The 26,915-nt window shown below is 34.3% G+C and overlaps 1 protein-coding gene across 1 annotated transcript; it reads right to left on the reverse strand.

Moving 5' to 3' along the window:
• Window positions 1-804: 804 nt before the first annotated feature.
• LOC102809414 (neurochondrin-like) lies at window positions 805-26,153 on the reverse strand. Its single transcript, XM_085498034.1, has 17 exons — window positions 25,913-26,153; window positions 21,341-21,440; window positions 18,183-18,333; window positions 17,684-17,841; window positions 17,069-17,196; window positions 16,480-16,539; window positions 15,368-15,449; window positions 14,422-14,594; window positions 10,934-11,119; window positions 9,716-9,831; window positions 9,102-9,351; window positions 8,400-8,523; window positions 7,330-7,413; window positions 6,645-6,803; window positions 5,546-5,644; window positions 3,519-3,639; window positions 805-2,605 (listed from the first exon to the last, which is right to left on the reverse strand). The coding sequence occupies exons 1-17, from the start codon at window positions 26,021-26,023 to the stop codon at window positions 2,557-2,559; spliced, it is 2,151 nt and encodes a 716-aa protein (XP_085354160.1). The 5' UTR covers window positions 26,024-26,153; the 3' UTR covers window positions 805-2,556.
• Between the last annotated feature and the right edge of the window lie 762 nt (window positions 26,154-26,915).

The following is a 26,915-nucleotide window of genomic DNA, read 5'->3' on the forward strand; positions in this document are numbered from 1 at the left end:
ATATAGTTAATCTATAGATATATTTGGCCTGTATAGATTTTAGAGTTGATTTCTTAATTTATGAAGTGTCTATTGGGGAACTTCATAGTGTTGTGGTTAGGTAATTTGTTTTGTAAGTGGAAGATCAGAGTTCAAATCCCATGCTCAAAGAACTAAATTTATTTTATTTTGAAAGAAGAATTAATAATTTATGTGCATTTTTTTTTTTTGCCTATTTTCATTGTCTTAATTGATTTTCTCATTATCTTGAATATTATCAATAGAGGGCACCTTTTAAAGCGGGGGAGTTGTCATCTGTGCATGCAGCAGACAGCCATGGTGCATGCCTACCCATGAGCCTTTGCGTTTTTAGCGTGCGTTATCGTCGCTTGGAACTCAATTCCCACATATGCGCAGCTGACATCCTTCGCTTTAATTTTTTGTTCAAAAACTTAAATGTCTAACATTTTCAATGAATTTGATAACGTATATCTACGAGAATTGTTCGCTGCCAGTGGTGGTTAAATTAGGTGATTACTCCCCAACTTACGCATGGTTAATTTGTATGCATAAATGACCATCTCCTCCATTGTAATCCATCTCTTAATCTTGTGCTGTGAAATGCTCTGCATATATAATGATATCCCCACTCTATGCTACGATCTGCCCACCCTTGCATATACGGCAAGGCATGAGTAGTTTAACTCTTTTTATACCTTCCTCAAAAGCTTGGTGCATATGGAAATGACTACATTTAATAAATCGGACATGATGGGTCACTCCTTAAATATTCTCTATGTTCTAATAATATCCAGAAGTCACACATTTTTTGGTATATATGTTAATATCAAAATATTTATTACTATCACTAAGATGACAAAAACTGAACAAAAAAGTGTACATACACAAATAGTAAGGATTGTTGTCACATCAAACCAGCAAAAGCATGCCTAAACCTACAACAACTTTATCTTTAAACTGTACATACACACAAACTTTGCCAACCAGGAAATATTTATAAAATTACCAGAAATGTTTTGGAACATGCACAGTGCAGTGAAACATGTCTAAAGCAAACGTTGAGTTGAGAAAATTGTTCTGTTTACAGAGGTGTTCAGTTTATAAAAACCTGTCTAAACTAAACGCCAAATGAACAGAGTAAATTGTTTAGTTTACAGAGGTGTTCAGTTTATAGAGTTCTTACAGTGAAACCTGTCTAAACTGAACACAAGACAGATTGAGTAAATTGTTCAGTTTACAGAGGTGTTCAGTTTATAGAGTTCTTAAAATGAAACCTGTCTAAACTGAACACAAGACAGATTGAGTAAATTGTTCAGTTTACAGAGGTGTTCAGTTTACAGAGGTCTTGCACTGAATGAAACCTGTCTAAACTGAACACATAAGAGACTGAGTAAATGGTTCAGTTTACAGAGGTGTTCAGTTTATAGAGTTCTTAAAGTGAAACCTGTCTAAACTGAACACAAAACAGATTGAGTAAATTGTTCAGTTTACAGAGGTCTTGCACTGAATGAAACCTGTCTAAACTGAACACATAAGAGACTGAGTTAATTGTACAGTTTACAGAGGTGTTCAGTTTATAGAGTTCTTACAGTGAACCGGTCTAAACTGAACTAAAGGTACTGCAAATATTGCTTGGTTCATAGAAGTGTTTAGATTGTCATGGACCTTTTATACAGTGTTGGATGGTACATTTGTAGATTGTTACTTGTATGCTGTTGTGTAGTACTGGTATGCAGTAACACTTGGCCTTGGAACAGGAGTTACCAATATTAGTGACAAATATAAAGTTAAAACTTCATACGAAATTATTTATTGGCAGTTTAGGAAAAGGGGTTTATTCGAGGGGTCAATCAAATTGTTCATGCAATAAACTGCTGGTGAGGTCAAGTAGGGGGTAGATTAGATTCATATTCAAGTATGACTTGATTAAAATGCGTGCGTCACCAGTGTAGTGCATTCCAACCTTTATATCAGGTGCAAGACTCTATTGCTATCATTAATCAGCAGTTTTAATTATTATAACAATAAATAAAACCGAGGGAAAGGGAAGATGTAGCTGATACACAGTGTAGAAGTTGTAAAAGAGATATTAAATTCACCTAACCGAAGAAAATGGTGTAGCCCATTGTATGTAGTCTTCAAACCCTGAACTGTAATGTTGGTAAACTGGTTCCACCACACCCAACTCTATATCCCAAATACTGTAAAACATGTCTTTTTCACGAATTTAGCGAGAGAACTGATTCGCTAATTCAAGATGTCGCTAATGACTTTATTATCAATTCAAAATGGCCGCCAAACAAAGAAATCAGCAATGACAAGAGAGATTCGCTAAATCAACATTTTACCACAATTCGCTAAAATTGCATGCCGCTTTTTCAACATGTTTTACAATATGGTTAGACTAAACTGACGAATAGTTTTAGATTTTTACTGACGTCACATGTTTCCATTACAAGTTAATCATTGGATGTCTGATACTGCAACAAATAACACAGTAGTGAATTGTTTTCAACCAAGCACTTAACATGGTTCACAATTGCGGCTTCTGTTCTGTTATTTAACGTCATTCAATGCTGTACTCAGTTCTTTCATGTTGATTGACCTGAAAATTGAAAACAAAGTGTTTGTGAATATATGCAATTCTGCAAGAAATCTGAGAGGGTGAGGGTTGTGCAAATCTCATCCAAGTAAACCCCAGTAGTGTGAGGCTAACATTGTCCATCCACTGTAATAGCAGGAATACATACGCCAAGCTTTAAACCTTTCTTATAAGTCGTGTTATCTAGCGGCGCAAGGTAAATGAGAGAAAGTCTGTTCATATCATCGCTAGTGTTTTGATCTGTAGTCATTAATCAAAAAAATGTTTTGAATGATTTACTATATTTGAATGACTATTAATAGTGATTTGTTTTAACATTGCTATCAACCGTCAACATAATTTTGACATCTCAAAAGTGTGTCAGTACTAGAAAGAGATCTACTGTAAAATCTGTATTAGAAGCCGCTACTTCTTTTGAAATGGTACAATGCAACAGAAGGGATGCGGCATCAATTAGAGCATCTACACATATGAGAAATGATAAATTTTTGGTTCTCAATTGTTCAAAAAGAATGGGTGTGACTTCTATTAGGGATGCTGCTTCTAATACAGATTTTACGGTAGTACTGTATATACACAGTGATGCCTTGTATTAAATGTATAGTCTAAGTTAGGGAAGTACCATTTGAATTTGAGGGGGGTTGAAATTTGTTTTTGTTCACATATAATAATGTATTACTATTAAAAGTCTGATGTAGTAATGGCGTCATCCCGTTTTGATCAAGATAATAAAATAAAAAAGTTGTTGATGTCAATTGTGGTTAAATGTTGTTTACAGGGAAGTGAGTTTGGTAGCCTTCCCCTCGATTCAAAATTGCCCATTAAACCACAAAATCTGAGAAGCTGTCTCAAAAACAGGAATAATTTAATTTTGAAAAAACAAAAAACAAAACAACAGTATGATTTTGTTACTCACTCTGCCACTGTGCATCCGCCCAGTTCCTGGATGTGATTTTTACAGTCATTGTCATACTTCGCACATTCTGTCACCACACTGCTGCAGAACTGGAGAATAGCTGCCTCTTCACTGGTTGGCGCTGAAAGAGGAGAGATTATGCACATCAGGGCCAATAGTTTTCAATGCAAAGTCTCATAACAATCACACTGACAATTATAGACTGGAGTTCTGCATAGTCTGGTTGCTACAGTACTGAGTGTACGTCCATGACAGAAAGGGAAGTCAATGTTAATCACATATATGTGGCATACAATAAATGCACTCAGGTCACGATACCAGTATGACCCAAAGCTATTTTTAGTCCCCGTTCGGACGCAGTCCGAAAATGGGAACTTATGTTTTGACTTCCGTGTGTGTGTGCGTGCGTGTGTGTGTGTGTGCGGGCGTGCGTCCGGACCTGTATCTTAGAAATGCCTGAACCAATCACAATCAAACTTCACACATACATCATACATGATATTATACATATGCACGTCAATTTGTTTCATGATCTGATTCAAGATGGCCAAATGGCGGCCATTTTTGTGCTAAAAAACAACAAAATCAAGCATTTCTCGGCTGTTTACAGATGGATTTTGTTCAAACTTGGTATATACATTAGACATTATAGGATCTTGATGCACATAATTTTGTTTTACGATCTGATTCAAGATGGCCGAATGGCGGCCATTTTTGTGCTAAAAATCAACCATTTCTTGGTCGTTTACAGATGGATTTTGTTCAAACTTGGTATATACATTAGACATTATGGGACCTTAATGCAAATAATTTTGTTTTTCAGATAAGATTCAAAATGGCCGACTGGCGGCCATTTTGTATTAATGAATGTGGTTCTAGTGCCATATATCTGACTTGCTTTCACTGATTATGTTCAAATTTTAAATATTCATTATACATCATGTCCTAGATAGACAGATATATTGGTTTGGCGATCCTATTCAAAATGGCCAAATGGTGGCCTTTTTTGTGCTAAAAAATCATCAAATATCAAGCATTTATGAATGGATTTTGTTCAAACTTGGTACATATATTAGACATTACAGGTTCCTGATGACATCATTTATTTTTCAGATCGGATTCAAAATGGCTGTCTGATGGCCATTTTGTTTTAATGAATGGGCTTCTAGACCCATATCTTCGACTTGTTTTGACTGATAATATTTTCAAATTTGAAATATTCATTATACATCATGTCATAGATAAACAGATATATTGGTTTGACTATCCTATTCAAAATGGCCGAATGGTGGTCATTTTTTTTTACCTAAAAAATCATCAAATATCAAGCATTTATGGGTGGATTTCGTTCAAACTTTGTACATACATTAGACATTACGGGTTCCTGATGCTCGTGATTTTATTTTTCAGATTGGATTCAAAATGGCTGACTGGTGGCCATTTTGTTTTAATGATTGGGCTTCTAGAGCCATATCTCTTAAATGCTTTGTCTTATTATATTTAAATTTTATATATTCGTTATACATCATGTTATATATATACATGTATTCAAAATGGTTGATTTTGAATGCTGTACCAGAGCAATATCTCTCAATATGGACAAGTACTTGTTTGACGATCTGATACAAATGTCAATCATTTTAATTTTAAAAAATCATATTCCTGACATGGTTATATTCCAGCTATATTACTATAAGCAAAACTATATATCTTAAATTTGATAACTAACGGGGACTGTGCCATGCATGGCTTGTTATAATTGAATTTCTTTGTTTGAAGCAAGAAGGAAGCTCACTTTCACTATTAGCAATACATTGATTGCAACTATATTACGTGTAAATGTAACCAGATTTAGCAGAATATTTTTATAGTTGGTTGGAGAATGTTTTAATCATTGTAGTATCTTAACTTAGTTATTCACTCCTTGGATGTTGTACTTTTAAATTGTATGAGCTGGCTCTCGAAATAAAGAATAATAATAATAAGCAATCACATTTCAATCATATATTTGACACACATGTACTCACTATGTACTTGTTTTAACATCTGCAAAATATCTCTTAACCAATTTTGTTCCATTAGAGCTTTGGCAATCCAATTCAGAGATTTAATGTTTCCACTTAAATCTGCAACAAACAATGGTGTGAATTAATCTCCGTAAAGAAACTGTGGATGACAAAGTAATGTGCACATTCAGGTAATATAATATATTTATGAGATATGAGATCAAGGTACAAAATGTATATGTAATATTGATATCTACGGTATGTATGGTGATAGGCAATGGAGAACCCAATCTGTGTGTACAACAATCAAATCTATTGACAACTAAAGGCATCACTAATTGCAGGGGATGCTTTGTTTTTCTCCGTATTCAAAAACAAAATAATGTGATAATACACGCTTGTATATATACAAGGCCTAGTAATTAAAACGGAAGTGATTACTAACCATTTCTTTACAGCATTAGTATTTCTAGAAATATGTCAAAAATGCATTCTATACATGTATGTACTAGTTGTTCTACTAAAAACAGCCAAGAATGTTATTAAGCCAATCAGAATGCTGCATACTGCCAATAGATTCCACCATACATATTTATTTATTGGTGATCACAAAGAAATGTATCGCAAATTGATTCCAGAATAGTAAAAGTAGGAGTATGTTTATTTGGCACTGAGAAACTGCAATCTGTTTGTTTTTTTTTCAAAAAAGTGATTGACAATTATTAATATGCAAGTCTCAACAACTTATACAAAGATAATAGTTGAAATGTACATGTAGTTTTATCTATTCACACAAAAGACTCTGCTATCTTTGTGAGTAGAAATTATTTAGCAACAAGTACACTATGATCACTCAAATATGAAGGATATCTGAGTTTTATTCTGAAATGTCATGATTTCATCATGTTTTTGTGGTTTTCATATGTTGGGTAGATCACCAATATCAGACATGATATGTCATAGTGGCAATCACTGCTTTGAAGCTTGGTTAAAATTTTAAGTTTTTATGGTATTACCACATGCATGTTATCTCAAATTGTAACACATTAGGGTGGGTGGAATGTGTGTACAGGGGGGGGGGGGGGGTAGAGGGTTGGTGAGATTGTGTTAATGAAATTACCTTGCATTCCAAGGAACCAGAGTTCTGATACGTGAAGCCAGAATGGTTGATAAGACTCCATCACTTGACAACGACCATCATCTGACACAACATGGCAACTTTTAAACAACTGTGCAAACACTCTAATAAAATTCTGACAGGTAGAAGAATGGCTGATTTCTAGTGTGAGGAAAATAAAGATAAATCAGAAAAATACATTGAAACCTTTCATATTTTGAAGACAATTTGTATCAGTTACAATTTCACCTAGCTTTATGTAGATTGTCAAGATCCCACCAATTTTCCATCAGTACAAAATGTATAATATTTTTTTTAAATATGTTTGTGGCAGACGACAGTTTCTGATATTCAATGCAACTGTTGTCTCCCCAGACATTTTATGAGCTAATTGAAAGAATCAACAGTATATAAATGTATAGTGTTACACCAAAGAATCATATTCCATGTTTGGTATTATTTGACAGGTTCAATGCACCAAACGTCAACCAGTTCCATCACGTTATTAAATTGCAAATGTTTCTGAAGTACAAATATAACAGTTTATATATTAAGTTACTAGTACTATATTTATAAAGACAAATGTTTTTTTGACAAAAAGCTCTCCATTTGTAGTGGAATTCTCAAATGAAGCAGTGATATTATAGCGCCCTCTATGAAATCAATTAAGTAGAAATGTTATCTGTACCTTCATTGTCTGTGTAATGGCGGAGTAACATCATGGCAAGTACGGCAATGTTAAATGTAAGGATTATATGCTCCATCTGGTTCACTGTAAGAATGATACAAAGATGGATGATAGATATAGTAAGTAACAAGATAACACAACCTTGATTACAGTGCTTTATGCAATCCACCAGTAAAACATATTAGGTCACCATTGAATTGAAACGTATTGACAGTTTTTCTTGGCTTTATTATATACAGTTGTCGAGTGAATAAAACAAGCCATGCATGGCACAGTCCCTGTTAGTTATCAAATTTAAGATATATATCTTTGTTTATAGTAATTTAGGTGTAACATAAACATGTCAGAGATATGAATCTAGAAGCTGATTATTTTTTAACATTAAATGGTTGACATTCAGTCATCTTGTATCCGATCAAACAAGTACTTGTCCATATTGAGAGATGTTTCTCTCGAACAGTATTAGGTAAAAGAAAATCTTTAGAACAAATTGACGTTCATAAGTCCCATGATGTCCAATGTATGTACCAAAATCCATCTATAAACAACTGAGATCTAGTTTCAGAATGCAAGAAATGCTTGATGTTTTTAGCACAAAAATGGCCACCATTTGGCCATTTTGAATCGGATATTCAGATATTTTATCTTGCCAGCAATAAAACCCAATCTGTCTCATAAAACTTATATTAAGAATAACTTTCTTCAAACAAGAAAAACCTTCTTATTACTCATCAATTCAATATGAAATGAGATCTAGCTCGTAAAAATTGTTGCAATTATCCTCATTTTCAGAAGAGATATTGCATATTATACATACATGTGAAGTTGGTAGAGACCAATCAAAATAGAGAAGAGCAAAACTAGAACAGTTGAATGTACACATGCACAGTTCTGATAAAAGTTTCACTTTGTTGCTTTGAAAATAGGAATGAGATATGTTTGTTCATTACGATGGGATGTTGTACAAGATACTATGTATAATCCTGTAAAACTGTCTATATATGGTGTGTTTTTGAAAATTATTTTGAAAGTTATTATATTATAGAAAGTTTTAAATATACAGTACTTACACAACAGTGGCAAGGAGGACATAAGAAGATTCAGTAATTCTACAAACACTTGTTGACTTTCTACAAACACTGGATCCTGCACTGTGAAGTTCATAAACACACCACACAATGTTGTTAACACCACCTGGAATACACAGAATAACATTACATAGTGGTGAAATATATATATTAAAATTTGTGTTTGAATTAGGATTTGGTATCCAGCATTCTGTTTAAAGGGGGATAGTCATTGCACAGTGCATTAGCCCAAAAAAAAAAAAAATTTGCCCTCAGCGACCGGCCTAAAAATATGAAGTATCGGGGTCATGTTTTTTTTCCCATATACCTCGGCTATTTACAATACCCTTAGTTTTCATGAGTTTAAAAAAAAAAAAAAAAAATTCTGACTTGAGGGCAACATAATTTTTTTTTTTTTTTTTTTTGGCCTTATCGAATTCCATGAAAACATTAAATGTATTTTAGACGTGTTGTGTATGTCACTTATTTACACAATGCAGCACGACGATCATGGCCCTTTAACCCTTTTTTCAAGACTGACTTGATTGATTTTCAGTCCCAAGAGTCTTGGGAAACGTAGCGATGGCAGGAATAAAATGCACAGTATACCACACACTTATTGAAAGATAACACTAATGAACTCATCAGTTCCAGTAAATATACCATCACGCATCAATCATTTCATGTAACTATGACAACCCTTACTTCTGAGTTGTATTCTGTATTCTTGGCAGTAAACAGCAACCAGTGATAGTTGAAATACTCTCCTAAAAGTTCATGCGTTCTGTTCTCAATGAGAATATTGCGTGGCACGTCCTCAGCTGAAAAATGGCACAAGGATGGCAGTAGGAACCTCAGCAAATCAACAAGAAGGGGACCAGTACTGCTTGTATGACCAAGATCCTCAGCTGTATCTTTGGATAATCTAGTTTTCAGTTCATAAAATGATTCTCTCCTGGAAAAATAGAAATCATTGGGTGAGCTAACATTTTATACATGTGTCACATGGTGTACACAAAAAAGTGGAAGTCTTCAGTATTTGAAGTTACGGATGGAAACTAATGAAAAAGAATTACCTGAAATTTTAAATAAAGAAAATTTATAGGGTAACTGAACCATTATATAGCCTATATGCAATTTGACAGCGTAAATAAGCTTAAATCTAATGAGAAATCACAAAGCTATAATGAGAAGTCATTGCTTACATGGAACCAAGTTTGTGCACCCTTTCTTTTCATTTTCTGTATGTCATTTATTTGATGGAACACTTCAATATCAAGATTAGTAACATCAAGCCCCATTATTATTTTTTTACTTACCCAATGTCAATGAGAAATGGAATAATTGCATAAATGTCTTCTTTAAGCGCTGATGTTTCCTCTGCTAACCATGCTCCCAACACTCGCACAGACGCTTGCACTAATGGTGTGGTGTACTGAAAGTTAATTATGTTGAACCTTCTAAGTAATGATTCTTGATAATGTTCTGTACAATGTGATATTAGCTGATTGCTATGGTTATTTTTGAAATGTTCCTATAATTTTCTTGCTATTGCTCAAACATGTATATAGTTGTTGCCATAGCAATTACAATTGTTATCATATTGTTACAAACATGATACCTACATACCAAGTATGTAAGTAATTATCTGGATGCTTTCAAGAAAATTTGAGATTAGCATTTTTAACCAAAAATGACAAATATATTTAATACTAATTGAAGATATCATCACAAAATGAACAAATTTGATATGTACCTGCATATCAAGCATCAAGTAATTGGACTTGTAGTTTTTAAGAAGAAGTTGAAAATGGAATTGATGATGGACAGGCGAATGCACAAGAACAGTATATGAACAGCTCGTTCTGTCATTCGATGACAGCGTAACTAAAAATCAGTTCAGATGAGTTTGAAAAGGTTATGAATATGTGACATTCCAGGATAATATGACAAGTAGAAGAAGATAATAATAATGAAATATCAGTTGATATGATCAACATAATGCATACTTCGTGGTATTCTTAAAATAACCTCACGAAATTCTGCACGATTTTATGATGTATTACCAAAACAGATCACCTAAATATGAATGACCTGAAAATACAGGACTAAATAAATGGATGGCACACTTAGTTGTCTGACCTGCTGCCTCAGTTGATTCCTTTGTTGGAAGTGTGCTAATAATGTTTTTATTTGTTCGTTTTGATCACCAGTGTATTCCAAGGATACATCATGGGAATGCAGAAATTCAAAATGTTTAGAACAGAATCAGCGAACTTCTTTGTGTGGAGTCCAATCAAACCCTGATGGCAGCCATGTTTGTTTTTATTATTAGAGGATGCTTACGCGCGTAATCATTCCATATTTGGAATTCGCATTTCCTAATATGCAAGAATGAAAATACCCCGTAAAATACGGCAAAATTACGGCACACTGTAACTTATGGTGTTACTGTGACAGATGAATAATAATGTTTGTCTGCATATATTTTATGGACTGTTATGGTCACCAGTGTATTTGTGTTGTCTAAAACTTACATTTGACTTATCTTCGGACATTCGTGTGAGGTAATGAACAACTGCACCAAAAGCGCCAACCATTGCAGAATGTAGCTGAGTTATTTGCTTTGTTGTCAAACTCAGTGTTGGTTCCGCAGTCATATACCCAATAATAGACTCAAGCATATGGTAACAAGCTGATATCACGGAAGATCTTGACTCTTTCTGTTGAAGAGATGAAAAGAATTTACAAACATGGTCATTGTGTATTCAAAAATATACCCTGATTTGTATATCATGAGGAATTTAATTTCAATATTTTTTTATGATATGATAGACAATTTTACTACAGATATGATAATTTCATCAATAACTACATCGCTTGAATCGTGTGGTTTCACAAGCTTGATGTAAACATAATCTGTATGGGATTTACCTCGGTAAAATGCATAGACCTGATTGAAGGCAACTCTAAAGCATGCGCCCAATCCGAGTTGGTGTAACATTTGATAACTGGTCTTATCAGTTATTCTACTCGATTGGCGACACAATGCTGTACTTTGTATAAACAAAGTAGAATCGCCAATGGGTTATCTTTGGTATGTGGGCTGGTACTGAGCAAAAAACTAAAAGTTCATCAAACTATTCTACATGTATGTAGACTATTACTTGATTCGGTTACAATGCGTATTTGACACAGGCACCGCAGTAGATTCCATGTATTCATTTTTCAATGCTCAGCACGGAGCCCGACACGGAGCTTTTGCCTCGAGTGTGGGCCGGTCTGTGCAAAATATTGAAATCATTCCCAAAGTCTTATCAGTGCACAGTTCTTACCTCAGAGACGTACAGTTGCTATGTTTTCAAACATGTGACGGTTTGAAATCTATGTTCATATTATACGGAGAGCATATTGCTTGCATCATGTACACAAATATTACTGTGCATTTCAAGGTGGCCTTATGTCATATCTGTGTTTCTTTAGTATAGTTAAAAATGGGAAAACAAAATAATAATTTAAACATAGTTGAACACTGGTGACCTTGTCCTTTTGTCCTTTGTTATATAATATTATTCCCTTTATCATAGTTTGTTTCAATAGTTGCGTTCACGCACAGCTCCTTAGCACGGGCTAAGAGGTCAAATTCCTTAGCCCGTGCTAAACAAACGTGCGTGAACGCTTAGCACGAGCTAAGGAATGCTAAGTACGGGTTAAATCTGATCCGAATTTAAGACACGGTCTAGACCCTTAGCTTGGGCCACAGTCACTCTACTAGTCCTAGTAGAGTGACTGTGCACGGGCTAACGAAGTGTGCGTGAACGCTGAGCCCAGGGCTAAGCGCCATCTGCGGCGACCTTTGGGTGTGAACATTATGCTCATGATCAAATATATCCAACTTTCTCATTCCCAAAATGGCAACCGAGCTCAGTGTACATGCTTCCACACTGATCGGGCCGCTGTAGTAGAGCGTACAGCAGCACCAATTGTAGACAAAATAAATTTGGTTTGCTGTCTACGACATGCATTAATAAAACTCTGTATTCTGTTACGCCGTTGTATACGGCTTCTGTGCATACAAATAAGTTGGGTCTGTCTTCTCTCGCGTTCCTGTGCACGTCGCTTCAAAATTAGAACGAGACATGTCAGCAGCAGAAATAGAACCTCGCGCATGTCATCCATTTTTCATTCGTAAATAGCGGCTTGCCCCTCAGCCCGTGCTAACGACTGGCCCTCCCTGTGCGTGGACGCAATTGGGTCTAGCCAAAATGCAAATATGCTAGATAAGCCTAAATCAGCTTAAATCTTAGCCAGTACTTTGTTTAACGTGAACACAACTATTATGAATATGCATTGTCATAATTAATTTTGAATACAAACAAGTTTTGGGTTTGAAACAACATTGGGAAAGCAGTTTACTGAATGTCCGTGATAGATGTAAATATCTTACAAAAACATTGGTGCCTTATTTGTTTAATTATTTTAAGGGACATAATTTCCAGCTTTATTCAAAGTAATTTCAATTTTTCCGTTTTTAACAAATGCCACATCTCAAAAAAAAAAAAGTGCTGCATTTAGACGTGAATAGATTCATAAATCATGCAAGACAACAGAAAATCTTAGTATTTTATACAGGTGTCTGTCAAAATTAATGATTCACTGGGACTAATATGAACTGCCTTTATTATATTTATTGTGTGACTACTGTATTATTTGAAAAGTAAAAAAACGCCCTCTATAAATAGCTATCATGTTGCAAGCTCTGCTTTGTAATGCAAATCAATTAAAATAGTTAGTTGGTGTCCAGTGGAGAGAGTAGTCAACAGTACTTTTGCCTCCTGAGAATCTACATCTTTAAACACTGCAATCTTTGTTTTTAAAGTGTGTTTTTAAATTACTATTATAAAAGCTCTATCATTCTGTTTTAATAGCTGAAACAAATTCCTGTGAATTTTCATTGTTGAATGAACGGTTTGTCAAATACAGAATACCTATTATTGAGTACAATTTTCTTTTCAAAATGTGGATGCAACGTTTTGCTTTTTATGTATTTTTTATGTATTGTTTTTGGTTTGATAATTTTGGACTAAACAGATTTTCTATTAGCTAGGAGTGCTTATATTGATTTTCTCACATCTTGTTTTCTGCAAAAATATTTGGTTTGCAAATGTGTATCAGACTGTGCAAAAACTCCCTCTATGAGTTGGTTTTGAAACCCAGTCTAGTATTCCCATGGGATATGGGAGATACATTACCAAGGATATTATTACAAGATAAATGATTTGCTTCATTGAACACAGACAACAATGCATATTTCCACTGAGATCAGTGACCTTTGATGTGTATCACCAGTGATCAGTCAAGTAGAAACAGTCAAAATATTTTATCAGATTTTCTCAATATTTGCACGATATTTTCATACAGGACATTTGTTGTTCATACTCAGGGAAAACTTTATACTGATGACTAAGGTGACCAAGTTTGATAAAGTTTGGATTAGTAAAGTTATTGAGCACACAATAACAATTATTAACGACGACGACAACAACAACAACAACGGCGACAACGCCGGACAGAAATTTTCCCCTTAATATACCTTTCTCTTCCACATTTGATGTTACGGGCAAGGTAAAAATGAATTGATCTAATCTGTTAGATTTTTAGCCCTCATGTAACAAATATTAAAAGGTCAGCTAAAAGTCGACTGTACAATTTTGCCCGAGATGCCATTATAACAAGCAATTTGACTGGACAATGAACTCAAGTATTGCCAGAGAGGGCGCACTTTAAATACGCGTTTACCATCTTCCAAGGTGTAGTGGTGAGACCGAATAAATAAATAAACCTTGGTTAGCGAAGATGTAAAAACTTATAAAAGGCTGACTGAGTATTAATTAAACATTTCAATATTACGAATTGTTTCAAAATTGTATTTATGATCAAATTATGTGAATATTTATATACCCCGGTAGTCTCAATGTTATAAGATACCAACTCAATTTTTCAAACAAGGCCTGATTTCACTTACCTCGCAATCACTGGTATCTTCTAACGTAATCCTCACCTCTATACAAGACAAATGGACTAATAATAATAAATACTTGGTTGATGAATCCTGTTCGGGTCCTAGAGCCCAAGATATACCAAAATGTTCTATCATCAAGGCAGATAGTTTCAGAGCAGGATCTCTTTGTTTAGCACCTGAAGAAAAAGAATGAGAGGTCAGATACATGTAACCTAGGAAACAAACCCATATGTAAATGACAAACTGTAGATAATTCAAGATTAACACATGTAGTATGTACCAAAGTTAATACACACATATGTTGTTTATTAATTCCTCAAATGAAAAGTAATTTGTGATCAACTAAATCAGCCACCACATCTTCTCAACCATGCTGTTAATATCTTTTCTGAGAATCCTCATATTTATAGTTACAAAATTGAAAAAATTGTTTTTCATTAATGACAGATAATTTCTTTTTTTATTTAACCCTTTGAGTACCTAAAATTTTTCCCATTTAAATTGGGTAATTTGTTGACATTTTTGTAGTTTTCACTGAATTCAATCTTAACAGACAATAAGTATTGCTTCTAGTTTTTGATAACAAATTTAGAAACTTGTGGACTCTCATTTAACTCCATTTATTTGGGCTAACAATACCGGTAACACTTTTTTTGCAATCACACTGAAAATTCTATCATCCTTTTCATAGAGTCTCCCAAATAATCCACTAACCAACCAAGTTGATAGATCCTGAGACATATCATATGTTTTTTATAATATTTCCCCAACTTGTAAACGTAACTTCATGCTTTAACTTGCACTATTATTTTGGATAATTTGATAGATTCAAAAATACTTGATATAAGCCATGAACATGAGTTGCTACCTTAAAATAATACCATTCCCAAAAAGTCAAAATGGCAGACTGGTATGTTATTTCACAAATTATATATTTGTAAAGGCTTACCTATTTTACTTCTAAGTATATCAGACAAGCCATAATAAATATTACTACTCCACACAGAGTATGGCAAAGTTTCTATCACAGGCTGAAATGTCAAAACATAAAATTATATATAAAAGCATGCAGTCAATAAAAAGCTATTTAATTCTAAATAGCAATATACTCACAAACAATGTGTATCTTTCGTATTATTTTAGCTATCGTCACTAGAGTCAAATTATACTGAATTGTGTAAAACATTGTCTCTATGATTTACGATGCATGATCTATGTGGTTCCAGTTCATTCAAATGCTACCAGCATCACATCAAAGATATCGCTGTTCCATCTCAAACAGAACAATGTCTGATTCACACTGCCAAGTATCTCATGATGTACTGTACAGAAGCAGTCTCAAGAGTGGTCCTAAATTTATTAAATTTGAGTAGTTTTCTTCATTTTTCCGAACCTTTGAAAATATTCTAAGCTAAAAACACAGTGATACCTAACACGGGTGCAAAATTAAGACATCATAGATAATTCTAGCTCATTTAGTCGCCATTCACAAACACCAATTACTAACAATGTTGCAACTAAAAAATATAGTTATTTTTGAAGTCATCACTATATTAACCGTTTCAGGGAGATAATGATAACATATACATAACAGAATTTTGAAGCCAATTCAAACAATTATCTTTTTCACAATCCATAAAATAACACCAGGAGACACAAAGCATGGATTAAATATATAAATACAATGTATTTGTGCATGGAGCACTAAAGTTGAGGAGATTTTAGCTGTCACCTGCAACATTCAATTTAATATAATTAATAATAATATTTCAAGAAATATTGTGTGAAACAACCAACACATTGTAAAATTGGCGCAATTAATTAATAACAGTCAATCATGATGTCAAAAATTTAATCTGCTTGCATAGACAAATCAACTTACCCAAATATAGAAATTACTTTACTGCTTAATTATTAATATACTATTGAACTACCATAATATATATAAGATTACCCGGTAATGTACATACACATGTACATGTACATAATTTGAATACAATAAATTCAGCCATAACTCATGAAAATGAGTTCCTTTATTTGTTGTCTGCAAATGTGACTTACCCGGGATGCAGTCGATAAAACAGCAAATAACGAGTCACACAAAACAAATTTCTTTTTTTCCTATAAAAGTGAACAAAAAAAGAAAATTGTAGAAATTGCTAGAGTAGAAATCTAATCAAAAACCCCAATTAGGTAAGCTGTTAGAATAGCTTGTCCAATAAATACAAGTCAATGACATACTCCCTGCTAATAATTTGAAAATAATATACTGTGCTTTTCAAAGAAATACAGCACAACATTTAGTATTCAAGATGAAGAAATGTTTCTGTCATCTAAAATCCATCCATAATGTTATGTATTGTATTTGTACCACTGAGCTTAAATAAATCAAAATGTGTCTTAGGAAATTTGTACAGATACACAAAAACTGAAACAAAAAACATAACCCATCATCTATGACCTTAATTAATACAAAACCTAAAAACTATAAAACATCTTGCGCAATGACTTATTCTATATCTCTAATACAAGCAAATGTATTAATCAAATAAAACAAAACTGATTAATTAATGCATTCAACAGGTTATTTATTAATAACTTAATTATCACAATGCAAGCTTCCAATACAGTGAGTAAATACAGTACACACCTGTGTTTCTCTGAACTGAGCAGAAAGTGAATCTAATAATTGGTTAATCACTTTATCATAATACGTCCATACCTGGTTACCGTTTTGTTGTAACAACTGTATTATTAATGGCAATGATTTCTCACAACCTGGGACAAAATGCACTTCATTACCAATATGGAATATTCATGTACATATTCATATATATGATAGGCAAACACCTGCATACTCTATACTCAAGTCTTTGGCACTGTATACTTGTACAAAAACTTTTATAGTGGGTTGGTGTAAATGATTATTTTGTTTTTTGATTTTATCATGAAATTTGAAGAGACATATTGACAATGTTTGTACCTTCAATAGGAGACCAATATTGACATTTCTGCAGATTCCAAGTAAATACTTTTATATCTACGGGTGCACACATTTTACAAATTTTATCAAAAAATAGAACTTCAATTAGATTACGAGGATGTTGATTATACAGATCAAAAATATGCAGAGTGATTTCTTTTCCTGTTGGGATCTATGAATAAACTTTTGTCAACTTCTCATGGCTTTTCAATAAAAACAGCTAGATACATACAACTAAAAGTACTAGACTATGTTTTGCACATGGTGTTCCATTAGACTCACCATAACATTTTTCAGTACATGCTTTACACAGTGCTTGTACTGATCCATGTCGTATCATTTGTTGCTGACCGTCTGGTGCCGATGCTATTGACAGCAGACACTGGTAACAGTCATCCACTGTTCCTCGAACACCATCATCTAATTCTGCACCACGTAAACTAGAAATCAAGCATTATATACATCGTACATGTAGCACTATACACTGTACATCAGTAGAGTCTGCATTTGTTTTCCATGAAGAATTCACATTGTACCAATATCAAACTTGATGTGGTGTGACAAGTGTAAAATGTGACAACTGGTTATGTTTCACATGTTGTATTTGTTATATTGTATGTAGAACGTAAAATAAAACCTATACATGAAAAGTTAACGGTGATGACAATTTTTACTGCACACAAATATCAGTACCAATGACAGACGAGTTGTGCATAATCTCTCTATTGTAACACGATTAATTTAATCTCCAACAAAATAAATAAATAAATTCTTGACTCACCTTTTGCATGATGTTATGACATCATTGAAAATTGGTATTTTTGACTGCATTTGTGGATCAGCAGCAAGTTCCGGATCCGTACAGAAGCATGCAAGTAGTGTCAGGCCGATAGAATGAAACATGTTTGGATCACAACCTTCAGGTACTTCAGCTGAACAAAGAACAAATAAATGTCAACATTTTCAACATCAGCTGACGTACAGTAGGTACATCAATCAATTTTCATCCACACGAATGTTTGCAATTTGAGGATGATCATCATGATTATGGTCACCATAACAACTAAAAAACATTACAGTCACAGTAAAAATTTCACTACTCAGCATGACTCACATTTAAATAGACCTAGGATCCAAATGTCTGTTGTGGTCTGATTGAGAGTGAGAGGGCTACAAGAGAGTTGATTTGCTACCACAACCCCACCAGCCTTGATACAGTACAATCTGTATTAGAAGCAGCACCCATTCTTTTCGAACAATTGAGACCCACAAATTCATCATTCATGTGTAGATGCTCTAATAGAAACCGCATCTCCTTTGTTGCATTGTACCATTTTAATAGAAGCCTCGGCTTTTAATACAGATTTTACAGTAATGTTTGATCAAAAATCATCGTCACATATACTGTTCTCTTTACCTGTGTATTTGTGGGTGGGTGGGTGGATGTGATAATGAGAGAAATTTAACATTATTTTGAGAAGGCCGAAAACAAGTCTCATGGTTTTCTTACTTTCAACGAGATCTCTGCAGCCATTTACATCTGAGGTCTATTACAGCGGTTTACACTCAGTGATTGATTATAGAGAATTAATGCAATTTCATGACACAACTGAAACTTTCAGGGAAAAAAGGCTTGAAACCCTGGAACTGCAATGGCCATAGTAGTTTTGTATTTATATCATCTGAGTTTAAACTTGATATATGAAGGGCCCGAAGGTAAAAACCTCAACAGATGAACTTGGACATACCATTTAATTCCAACCTACAGGCATCCTACACAGAGATTAATTAAAGAAACCCTGATTTTCTGGTGAAATATTCACTTTTTATTAGTAGCACACGCACTTGACTAAATGACAGTAGTGTGTTTATTGTCAAAATGAGTCATATAATGGTCCAGTATAAAAAATTAATGTTTAGGTTTATGAGAGCAACTATACTAGAGATGTACAGATAAAAAAAAATATGATATAAATGCATATTAAGTTGAGTTATACAGATTATAACTACCATCCCCCTCAAACTAAACAAACCACCCCATCTCCATCCTACACAATCCCACACATGTACACATGGTTTAAGAATGAGAAGGATACGAGTTCACAGAGTCAGATACTTTAATCACGCAAAATCTGTGCGAACAGGAACATCTGACATCTAAGGTTTAACAAAAATCCATATAGTGTATTCAAATTATCATACTGTACAATCTGTCTTCCATCACTAATCACATTTATTTAACTGTGTGAATACCCACACACAACAATGTGTTATTGGCAGTTCATGTAATCAAGGGTTAACAACGTGATGGGAGAACGTACAACATGCACCAATATTTTTTTTCTACACTTAATTACGAGCTAGACTTTTTTTCCATCAATTTTTAATACATCATGTACTACATTATTTTCAATGGTCTCAAAGAATAAAATAACGGGAATTTCCTAAAAAATATAAGTACCCTGGTACAGCAAATTATCTAAGCAAAAATTGGCAAGAAAAATATAGCCAACCTGTTCTTCTAATAATACTACATTACTGTATTTTAAGAGTTAATAATGACTACTACAACAACGAGGACAGTTTTACTCCTCATATACCTTGTCTTTCATCTATGATGATAAAGACAAGGTAAATCAAAGAAGTTTATAAAGAATTCCTATGTGCTGAGAGTATTGGAGACATATGCAAAATTTATATAATCAGGCTTCCAAATTGCAGTTTGTCGACTGGGTGATCGGTTTGCTGAGCATCTACGGCAAACTAGACAGAAAAATCGTTATTATCCGGTTTCACTTCATTTTAATTCTAGTGGACATAATATTACTGATATGTCTATTTCTGGTGTATGTGTTGTCAATGGCAACGAAAATCAGCTCAGGCATGTCGAGGAGGAAACTATATTCCGCCTTGGAACTAAAGAACCCCATGGTATTAACAAACAGTTCAACTCATTTGTTGAGCTCACTACCTAAGGCGCGTTATTTGTTCTATTGTGGAATTTTTTGTGATTCTAACTTATAGTTCATGCGCGTTCTTACGTTCCTATGTTCTATCTGTACGTTATCACACTTGCTTCTATGCTATCGATAAAGAGCCATTGCTCGAAACGTCTAGCTATTTTTAAAAGTTATTTAGGACTACGATTACCTAATATTATCTTCAATATATCATACTTATCAGTCCGAGCAGCGTTTATTTATTTATAAACTACTATTATGATCCATACACTGAAGTTTATAATAATTACAGAAAACACATTCGATATTACATCTATGTTTTTCAGTCTAATTTATTCCAGAGCATGTCTACCACAAGTTCAAATTAAATCTTATTTTTTGAAATATCAAAAATTGGCTAATAATAATTAGATAATCAGTATGCATGTTTATAATTATTAAACTAATCATGTCTGTGGATTACCCCAGAGCATTCAATGAAATGTGATGATTATGCACATTGTGCAAATTTGACAATACGTATGTTCGAAATTCAATCCAAAACTAAACCGTTGTTCCACGGCAGCATATGTTTCTTGAGATAGCAGTGGAACAGGTGAACACACATACATACACATACTAACTGCAAAGACTCCCATTGTGTGTTTCGCACACACGATTCAAAGAGAATGCAGAACAAAAAAATAAATAAAAATAAGGGGGTTACCATTCTTGTTTCAATGAAAACAAAAACTTCATGATTTCTCAAACTGATTGTACATGTCATCCTTACTCTGACATGGGATAGATGAATTGAGGAATTTACAAAAACATACAATATTAATAAAACACAAACAAAAGATTTACTAATAAAACTGGAAGAATATTCAAGCATGACATGTTTTTCAAATCACTTAACCACACTCTTCCATTCCATTGGACAATAAACATAAGGGTATAATATTACTGATTTAAAGCTTCCTCATAACACAGTACTCACTTGTATTGAGAAGTCTATTTAGAAATGTGAAACCGACAGCATCAAATATCTTTCTTCTGACCTCTGTATTTGTTGAATCAGCTTTCACAAGCTTTGTGACCTAAAAATAATATACTTAGTATTAAATGCAAGACACGTGGATTTAGATCATCTTGTGCAATAAGTCCATGATATGTTAGTCCATGTATGCAGTGTACTATGTGTTACACCAACATAAGTTACATTCAGTAGTGTTGCATTATATATAACGTAAGGTACACACATACTATATGACAGCAAATGGATAATATTACATACAAATTATTGTTGACCTACATACAGAAAAAGTTCTCTTTTGTGTAAAACCAGGATGAACTGCAGAGATTGGGTGAATTAATTCCTCAGCTCCTGAGAGCGAGTTATTTGTAGATATGTTGGCGATCGACGCTGTGTCTGCGGAAGTACTATGGGAGATTGCATGATGGGAGTGAAAAGTCTTTTGATCAGTAAAATACTTTTAGAAAAGTGAAAACTAAAGTGACTGTGAAATAAAGGTTGGTTTTAGATATTAAATATCATGACATTTAGATGTAATAATGAAAGGAAATTGAACTGGTATGAAAGGGCAGTACATGTAGCCGGAATGCAAGGTCAGAATCCCGGGTTAAAATACGTCACAATACATCCATCAAGGCGGTTGCAAAGTGTCAACAACTATGGATGAGGTAAAAGACTTCTTTGCAGTTTGCGTGAATGGCCGGGAAGAAAAATTCATGCAAATTCTGTGCTTCAGTAACAGTATTTGCTTCTTCTTTTTTTGTGCAATGGAAATTAATTCAAGAAATGCTGCCAATAAACATGCCCTTCTAGTACACCAAACAACCCTGGGACGTTTATCTTGAGAAATTGAAAAGACGAAAATCCCCTGGGACAGTCGTTGTGAAACAATAGACATGCTTCGCCAGGGTATCAAGTTTATTTTGATTATTTGAAGATGGAAACTGCTGCTTTATGGAAGAGCAAAGTTCAATGTCATTGGCACAGTAATGACGTTTTTAGGGGGGTGACTCGCTAGAAGTATTCGCCGTGACTCCAGACTTCTCATTTGGGTTCTGTCACCAAACTGTACGTTTTGACGACTCGTATGCACTTCTGGGACTTGTAATAATTTTTTGGAAACTGCATAGCAAATCACATATTTTCCTTATTAATTGTTCATAATTTTTATTTTCAGTTTTCATTGTTCATAATTATTTACAGTAATAACATATTTTTCCGATTGTGTGCATGACAGCTTTGCCCACACACAATAAGACAGGATGATATGTACGGATATGTGTGAGTATGTTTCATGGATTAATAGGCCACTCCTTTGCTTCAATTCCAACTACATCTCTGGAAATATCACTTGCTGTTTATCATCCATATTTTGATATCTCACAATGTGTCAATTGCGTATCTGGAAATTCTAACTACTATTTCGCAGAATTTGACCAGCCTTGTTTTTACCAGTCATTTAAGTCAACTCCCATATTGTCCTTCACAGTGAAGGTTAATGCAGATATATTGTAAATTACACAGAGGTAACATTAAATATACATTTCCCTTCACATTCCCCTATATTATATAACAATCTTTGAGCTGAGGCAGTTATGGTTCTACAACCATCACCAGTTCTTTTGTAATCTTTTGTTTTGTTGCTGATCACTCATTTAGTTTTCTTTTCTGTTTGAACTGTGTGATTGACAGAATCATAAATGATTTTATCCATATGATGTAGTGAAAGCTGTCAGGCTTACTGCTGATCACAAGCTGCAGTGATCCTCATCTGTTTTCTGACCTTGACTGGAAACTCTTTATACTTGCTCTGTTGGTTGACTGTGTTGTAAATAGATATGCCAATTCTCTTTTTTTTTTAGTGCAAATTTTCAATCATGTTCGGATTCAACATCTTTTGTGATATAATAGTTTTGATGTCTGTGTTTTTAGTAGCATAAACAGCTGTGCTTTACAGTGACCATTTTTTTCACAGTGACTCTATGCATATTTTTATTTTCTTTACAGTTTCACCAGTCATTTATTTTGTGTATTCACTCAAGGTTAATAACTGGATAATGTGATATTTCACCATCACATGGATGTACACAGTCCATCCTTTGAATATTGTGTTCAAAAGCAAATCATACAATGTAGGTATCAATGCAGAATATATGCAAGTAGTTAATAATCTTATGTACAGAGTGAAAACTGTCTCTCATGATAACAAAGAATAATGCTGTTCAACCTTAGGTTAGTAGGTCCATGGAGGTACTAAGTACTGTAATTCCATGGTAGGTCCATGCATGGAAGGTAATAGGAGAGAAGAGAGGACGCTATTGTTCTCCAAATTCATGATCACTTCAATTTATTTACCTGGTAAACATTACATGAATACTTTCAGGTCATCACTGATGTGCTGCGTTTACACAACAGCATTTTATCGATGGCTCAAGCCAGCAAAAATTATCATGGGAAATAGCGAACAAAATTATGGGACAAAAACTTGAAAGGATGATCTAATGTAAATTGACGGAACTTTTTAAAGACATCAAAGATAAAAATCGTAGAAATGGTCATGGTATGTCCAAATTGATTACATTGATTCACATGTGAGGGTGTCCTTCTTTCAACAGAGTGCTAATGCTATTTACAATCATTTTAACAATTTTTTTAATAAACACTTGAAACCATGCACAAGTTACATATATATAATAATAAAACCATAATATTTTGTTTTATTTGTCATAAATGAACAAATTTTGAATGAACTATACATATATTTAAATGAGAACATAAAGCAACCAATCGCGCCATGCGACCTACCGTCTGAGATACCTAAATCATAACACCATTGCATTGTCTCAGACTCGTGACTGTTTCTTTTTTCACAGGATTGAGGATGCTGTTACGTTTAGCCTAACAAGGTTACGTGAGTTGCACCCTCCGCTGTGCTCCAAACCCGACATATGCCTGACAGAACGATGTAGTTTTTCATTTCCCGCCAATGATTTTTTGACGGTACCAATCAAATTGCAGGAACTTCAGATAATGACAGCCATCAGATAACAGTCTGTGATTTTTGTTGACAATGCAAACATGGCTTTGTCTCCCTGTTTATGAGTGAGCATCTGCATAGAAAAGTCACAGTCTGTTGCAGCCTGATAAAGTCGTGTAAGTTGCGCCCTCTACTTGGTGTTACAATGACCCCCCCCCCCCAAATAAATATTCGTCGAAACTCATTGCAAGAAGGCGTGAACTTTGCGAATTCGCAGTATTGATCTTGCCAACGAGACATACACTATTCTGTCAGACGTTACTAGTAGTGGCCTACATGTCAGTCTATGTTACCTTCAGCTCTGAACAAGCTGGATTGAACTTGGATCTCGGCTCTCTTTCGACCCGACCGTGTAAACATATTGGAGAAAATCTTCTGTTAATCAGTGGGAGGAGCAGTAGTCCCCCCCCCCCCCCGATAGAATGCTGTCATGTGAACAAAGCAATGGAAGCAGTCAGAGTTTTATATGCAGATAGATTGGTACCAAAATCCCGTAACATGACTAAATCACAGATCTTTTGTTTTGTTGAGTAAAGAAGCAAAATTGATTATGTGTTGAAACCAAAAAGTTAAACAATGGTGATACAGCTTGAAACACTAAAAATAAAAGCTATAAATGTGGATTAAAAGTCATACTCTCTCCTGTCCTACTCCATTGTTTTGACGCAATCGACAATCAGTAGTTGACAACTCATGGCTATTGTAAATGTCTTTTTATTTTAATAAAAGCACTCAACATTAACAATGTTTACAGGTCTATGATAACCAAAACTGTCTCTTAATTCAGACATAATGGTGAGAGAGACAACTGTATTACTGAATTTATTTTCGCTATTTTCGCTGAAGGAAACCCGGATGATTCCATGAAAATAAAATCCAGCAAATATACTTTTTTTCCTATATTTCACATTAAACTCATCAGAAATCAGTGAAAATAAATTCCATAAAAAAACGCCCAAAAAGCCTTCTCAGCGAAAATTAATTCCAGCGAAAATAAAGAATTCCACAGTAGTATAATTGTACCATTCAGAGACAAAACACAAATATTATTAGATGGCATCTATACTAAATATTCGTAATCCCAGTAAACTGAGAATAATGGCTCGGTATTTCCATAATCCATATTTATTTTTCCTCAAACATTTTTTAACCTTTTTTTCATTTTCTCTGAGAGTTGTTAATAAAATATTGACAGCTGACAATACATAACAGTTATTAAACGAGTGAAAATTGATTGTCAACTCTCAATTACTTTGGTTTCCATGGAGAGATGTAGAGTCCCGTGAACATATGTTAACTTGTTTATTACGTAACATTTTAAGGATGATCTAATGACCTTGGCACTGAAATCTACAATTTATTTTGTGGCTACTAAAATATAGAATGATATAAATACCTCAAAGAAAAAACATGAAATATGAAAGAGTACAATGATTTTATCACCATCATCAAAATTCACTGTCACATAATTCAATTCACATGCCACGATCGCTACTTACCAACAACAGCGCTGCGAAGACCTCCGTGTCGCTTTTCGCTGCTCGTAAAGCCGCTAAACACCGATCCAGACACGGGACAGAGTCCTCGGATAAACCATCAACATCTGCCATTTTCACATGAATCCTTCAAACACCACTGTAATCAGCGGTAATGTTAAAATCACAAAAGTGAGTTAAATCACCGAACAGAAAATGAGACTACCTCTTGAACTCGAAAACATGTGTTCAAATAGATAACCTTTGACCTCGACGTTTGTGTGTGGTTAAAGAATGTTCGTAACTCCAGGGCAAAGTGCGCCGCCACACTGTTTGGATCGACGCGATACTGATAGAAGTGGACTCGTACCATAGCTTTACATTGTGCTAAGAGCCCCTGACAACAAGTCTGATACTGGAATACATCATATAAGTCAACTTATAAGCAGAATAATTCAATCAAGCTTAATTAAAAAATGTCTCCTATATTTATTCTTCTTATATATTTGAGTGTCAATATAATGTAATTAAGTTCTTTATAAGACGAAAAAGAAAGCAAAGACCACTGCAATGAACAATTTTGAAATTTTTCAAACTATGTTATCAATCAGGGTCTTTATGTTTTCCGATGGCAAGTACACATGCATATAGACATGATTTTTGTGTAGCTTCTTGGGATAGAAATTACTAAAACACAAGTAATGACAATGCCGCGTCTCAAAAAGTTGTAGACAAAACTGCATTTACTGTCTCCTTGGGAGCCTTTGTTTGACAGTGCACAGGGTATTCAGAGCACAAATCTTAGCCTGTTAAATATTCCTTGGTTGAAAAAAAAGTATATTTTGACACTGTTCAGAGCTGTAGCTCGAAAAGCAACCAGGACAGTCACTTTTCCCGTGTCGAAGCATATGCCTGAGTCTGGGGCTTGGACACTTTAGTCTTATCGTGTGTCGTGTTCAAATCTAGTCTTTAATAATGTCTTGGTCCGTTCAGTAAAGTCTTTGTATACTGTGCTAATGGTCGAACA

Source organism: Saccoglossus kowalevskii, chromosome 4 (assembly GCF_978046115.1).
Source record: "Saccoglossus kowalevskii chromosome 4, keSacKowa6.1, whole genome shotgun sequence".
In the NCBI taxonomy this organism is placed as follows: domain Eukaryota; kingdom Metazoa; phylum Hemichordata; class Enteropneusta; family Harrimaniidae; genus Saccoglossus; species Saccoglossus kowalevskii.

Excerpts from the sequence above, each read along its gene's own strand:
- LOC102809414 (XM_085498034.1), bottom strand. The coding sequence starts at position 26,023 with ATGGCAGATGTTGATGGTTTATCCGAGGACTCTGTCCCGTGTCTGGAT. Across the intron at positions 6,804-7,329 it reads CCATTACACAGACAATGAAG|AAATCAGCCATTCTTCTACC; the intron begins GTACAGATAACA and ends TCCTCACACTAG. Across the intron at positions 2,606-3,518 it reads GGCGGATGCACAGTGGCAGA|GTCAATCAACATGAAAGAAC; the intron begins GTGAGTAACAAA and ends TTCAATTTTCAG.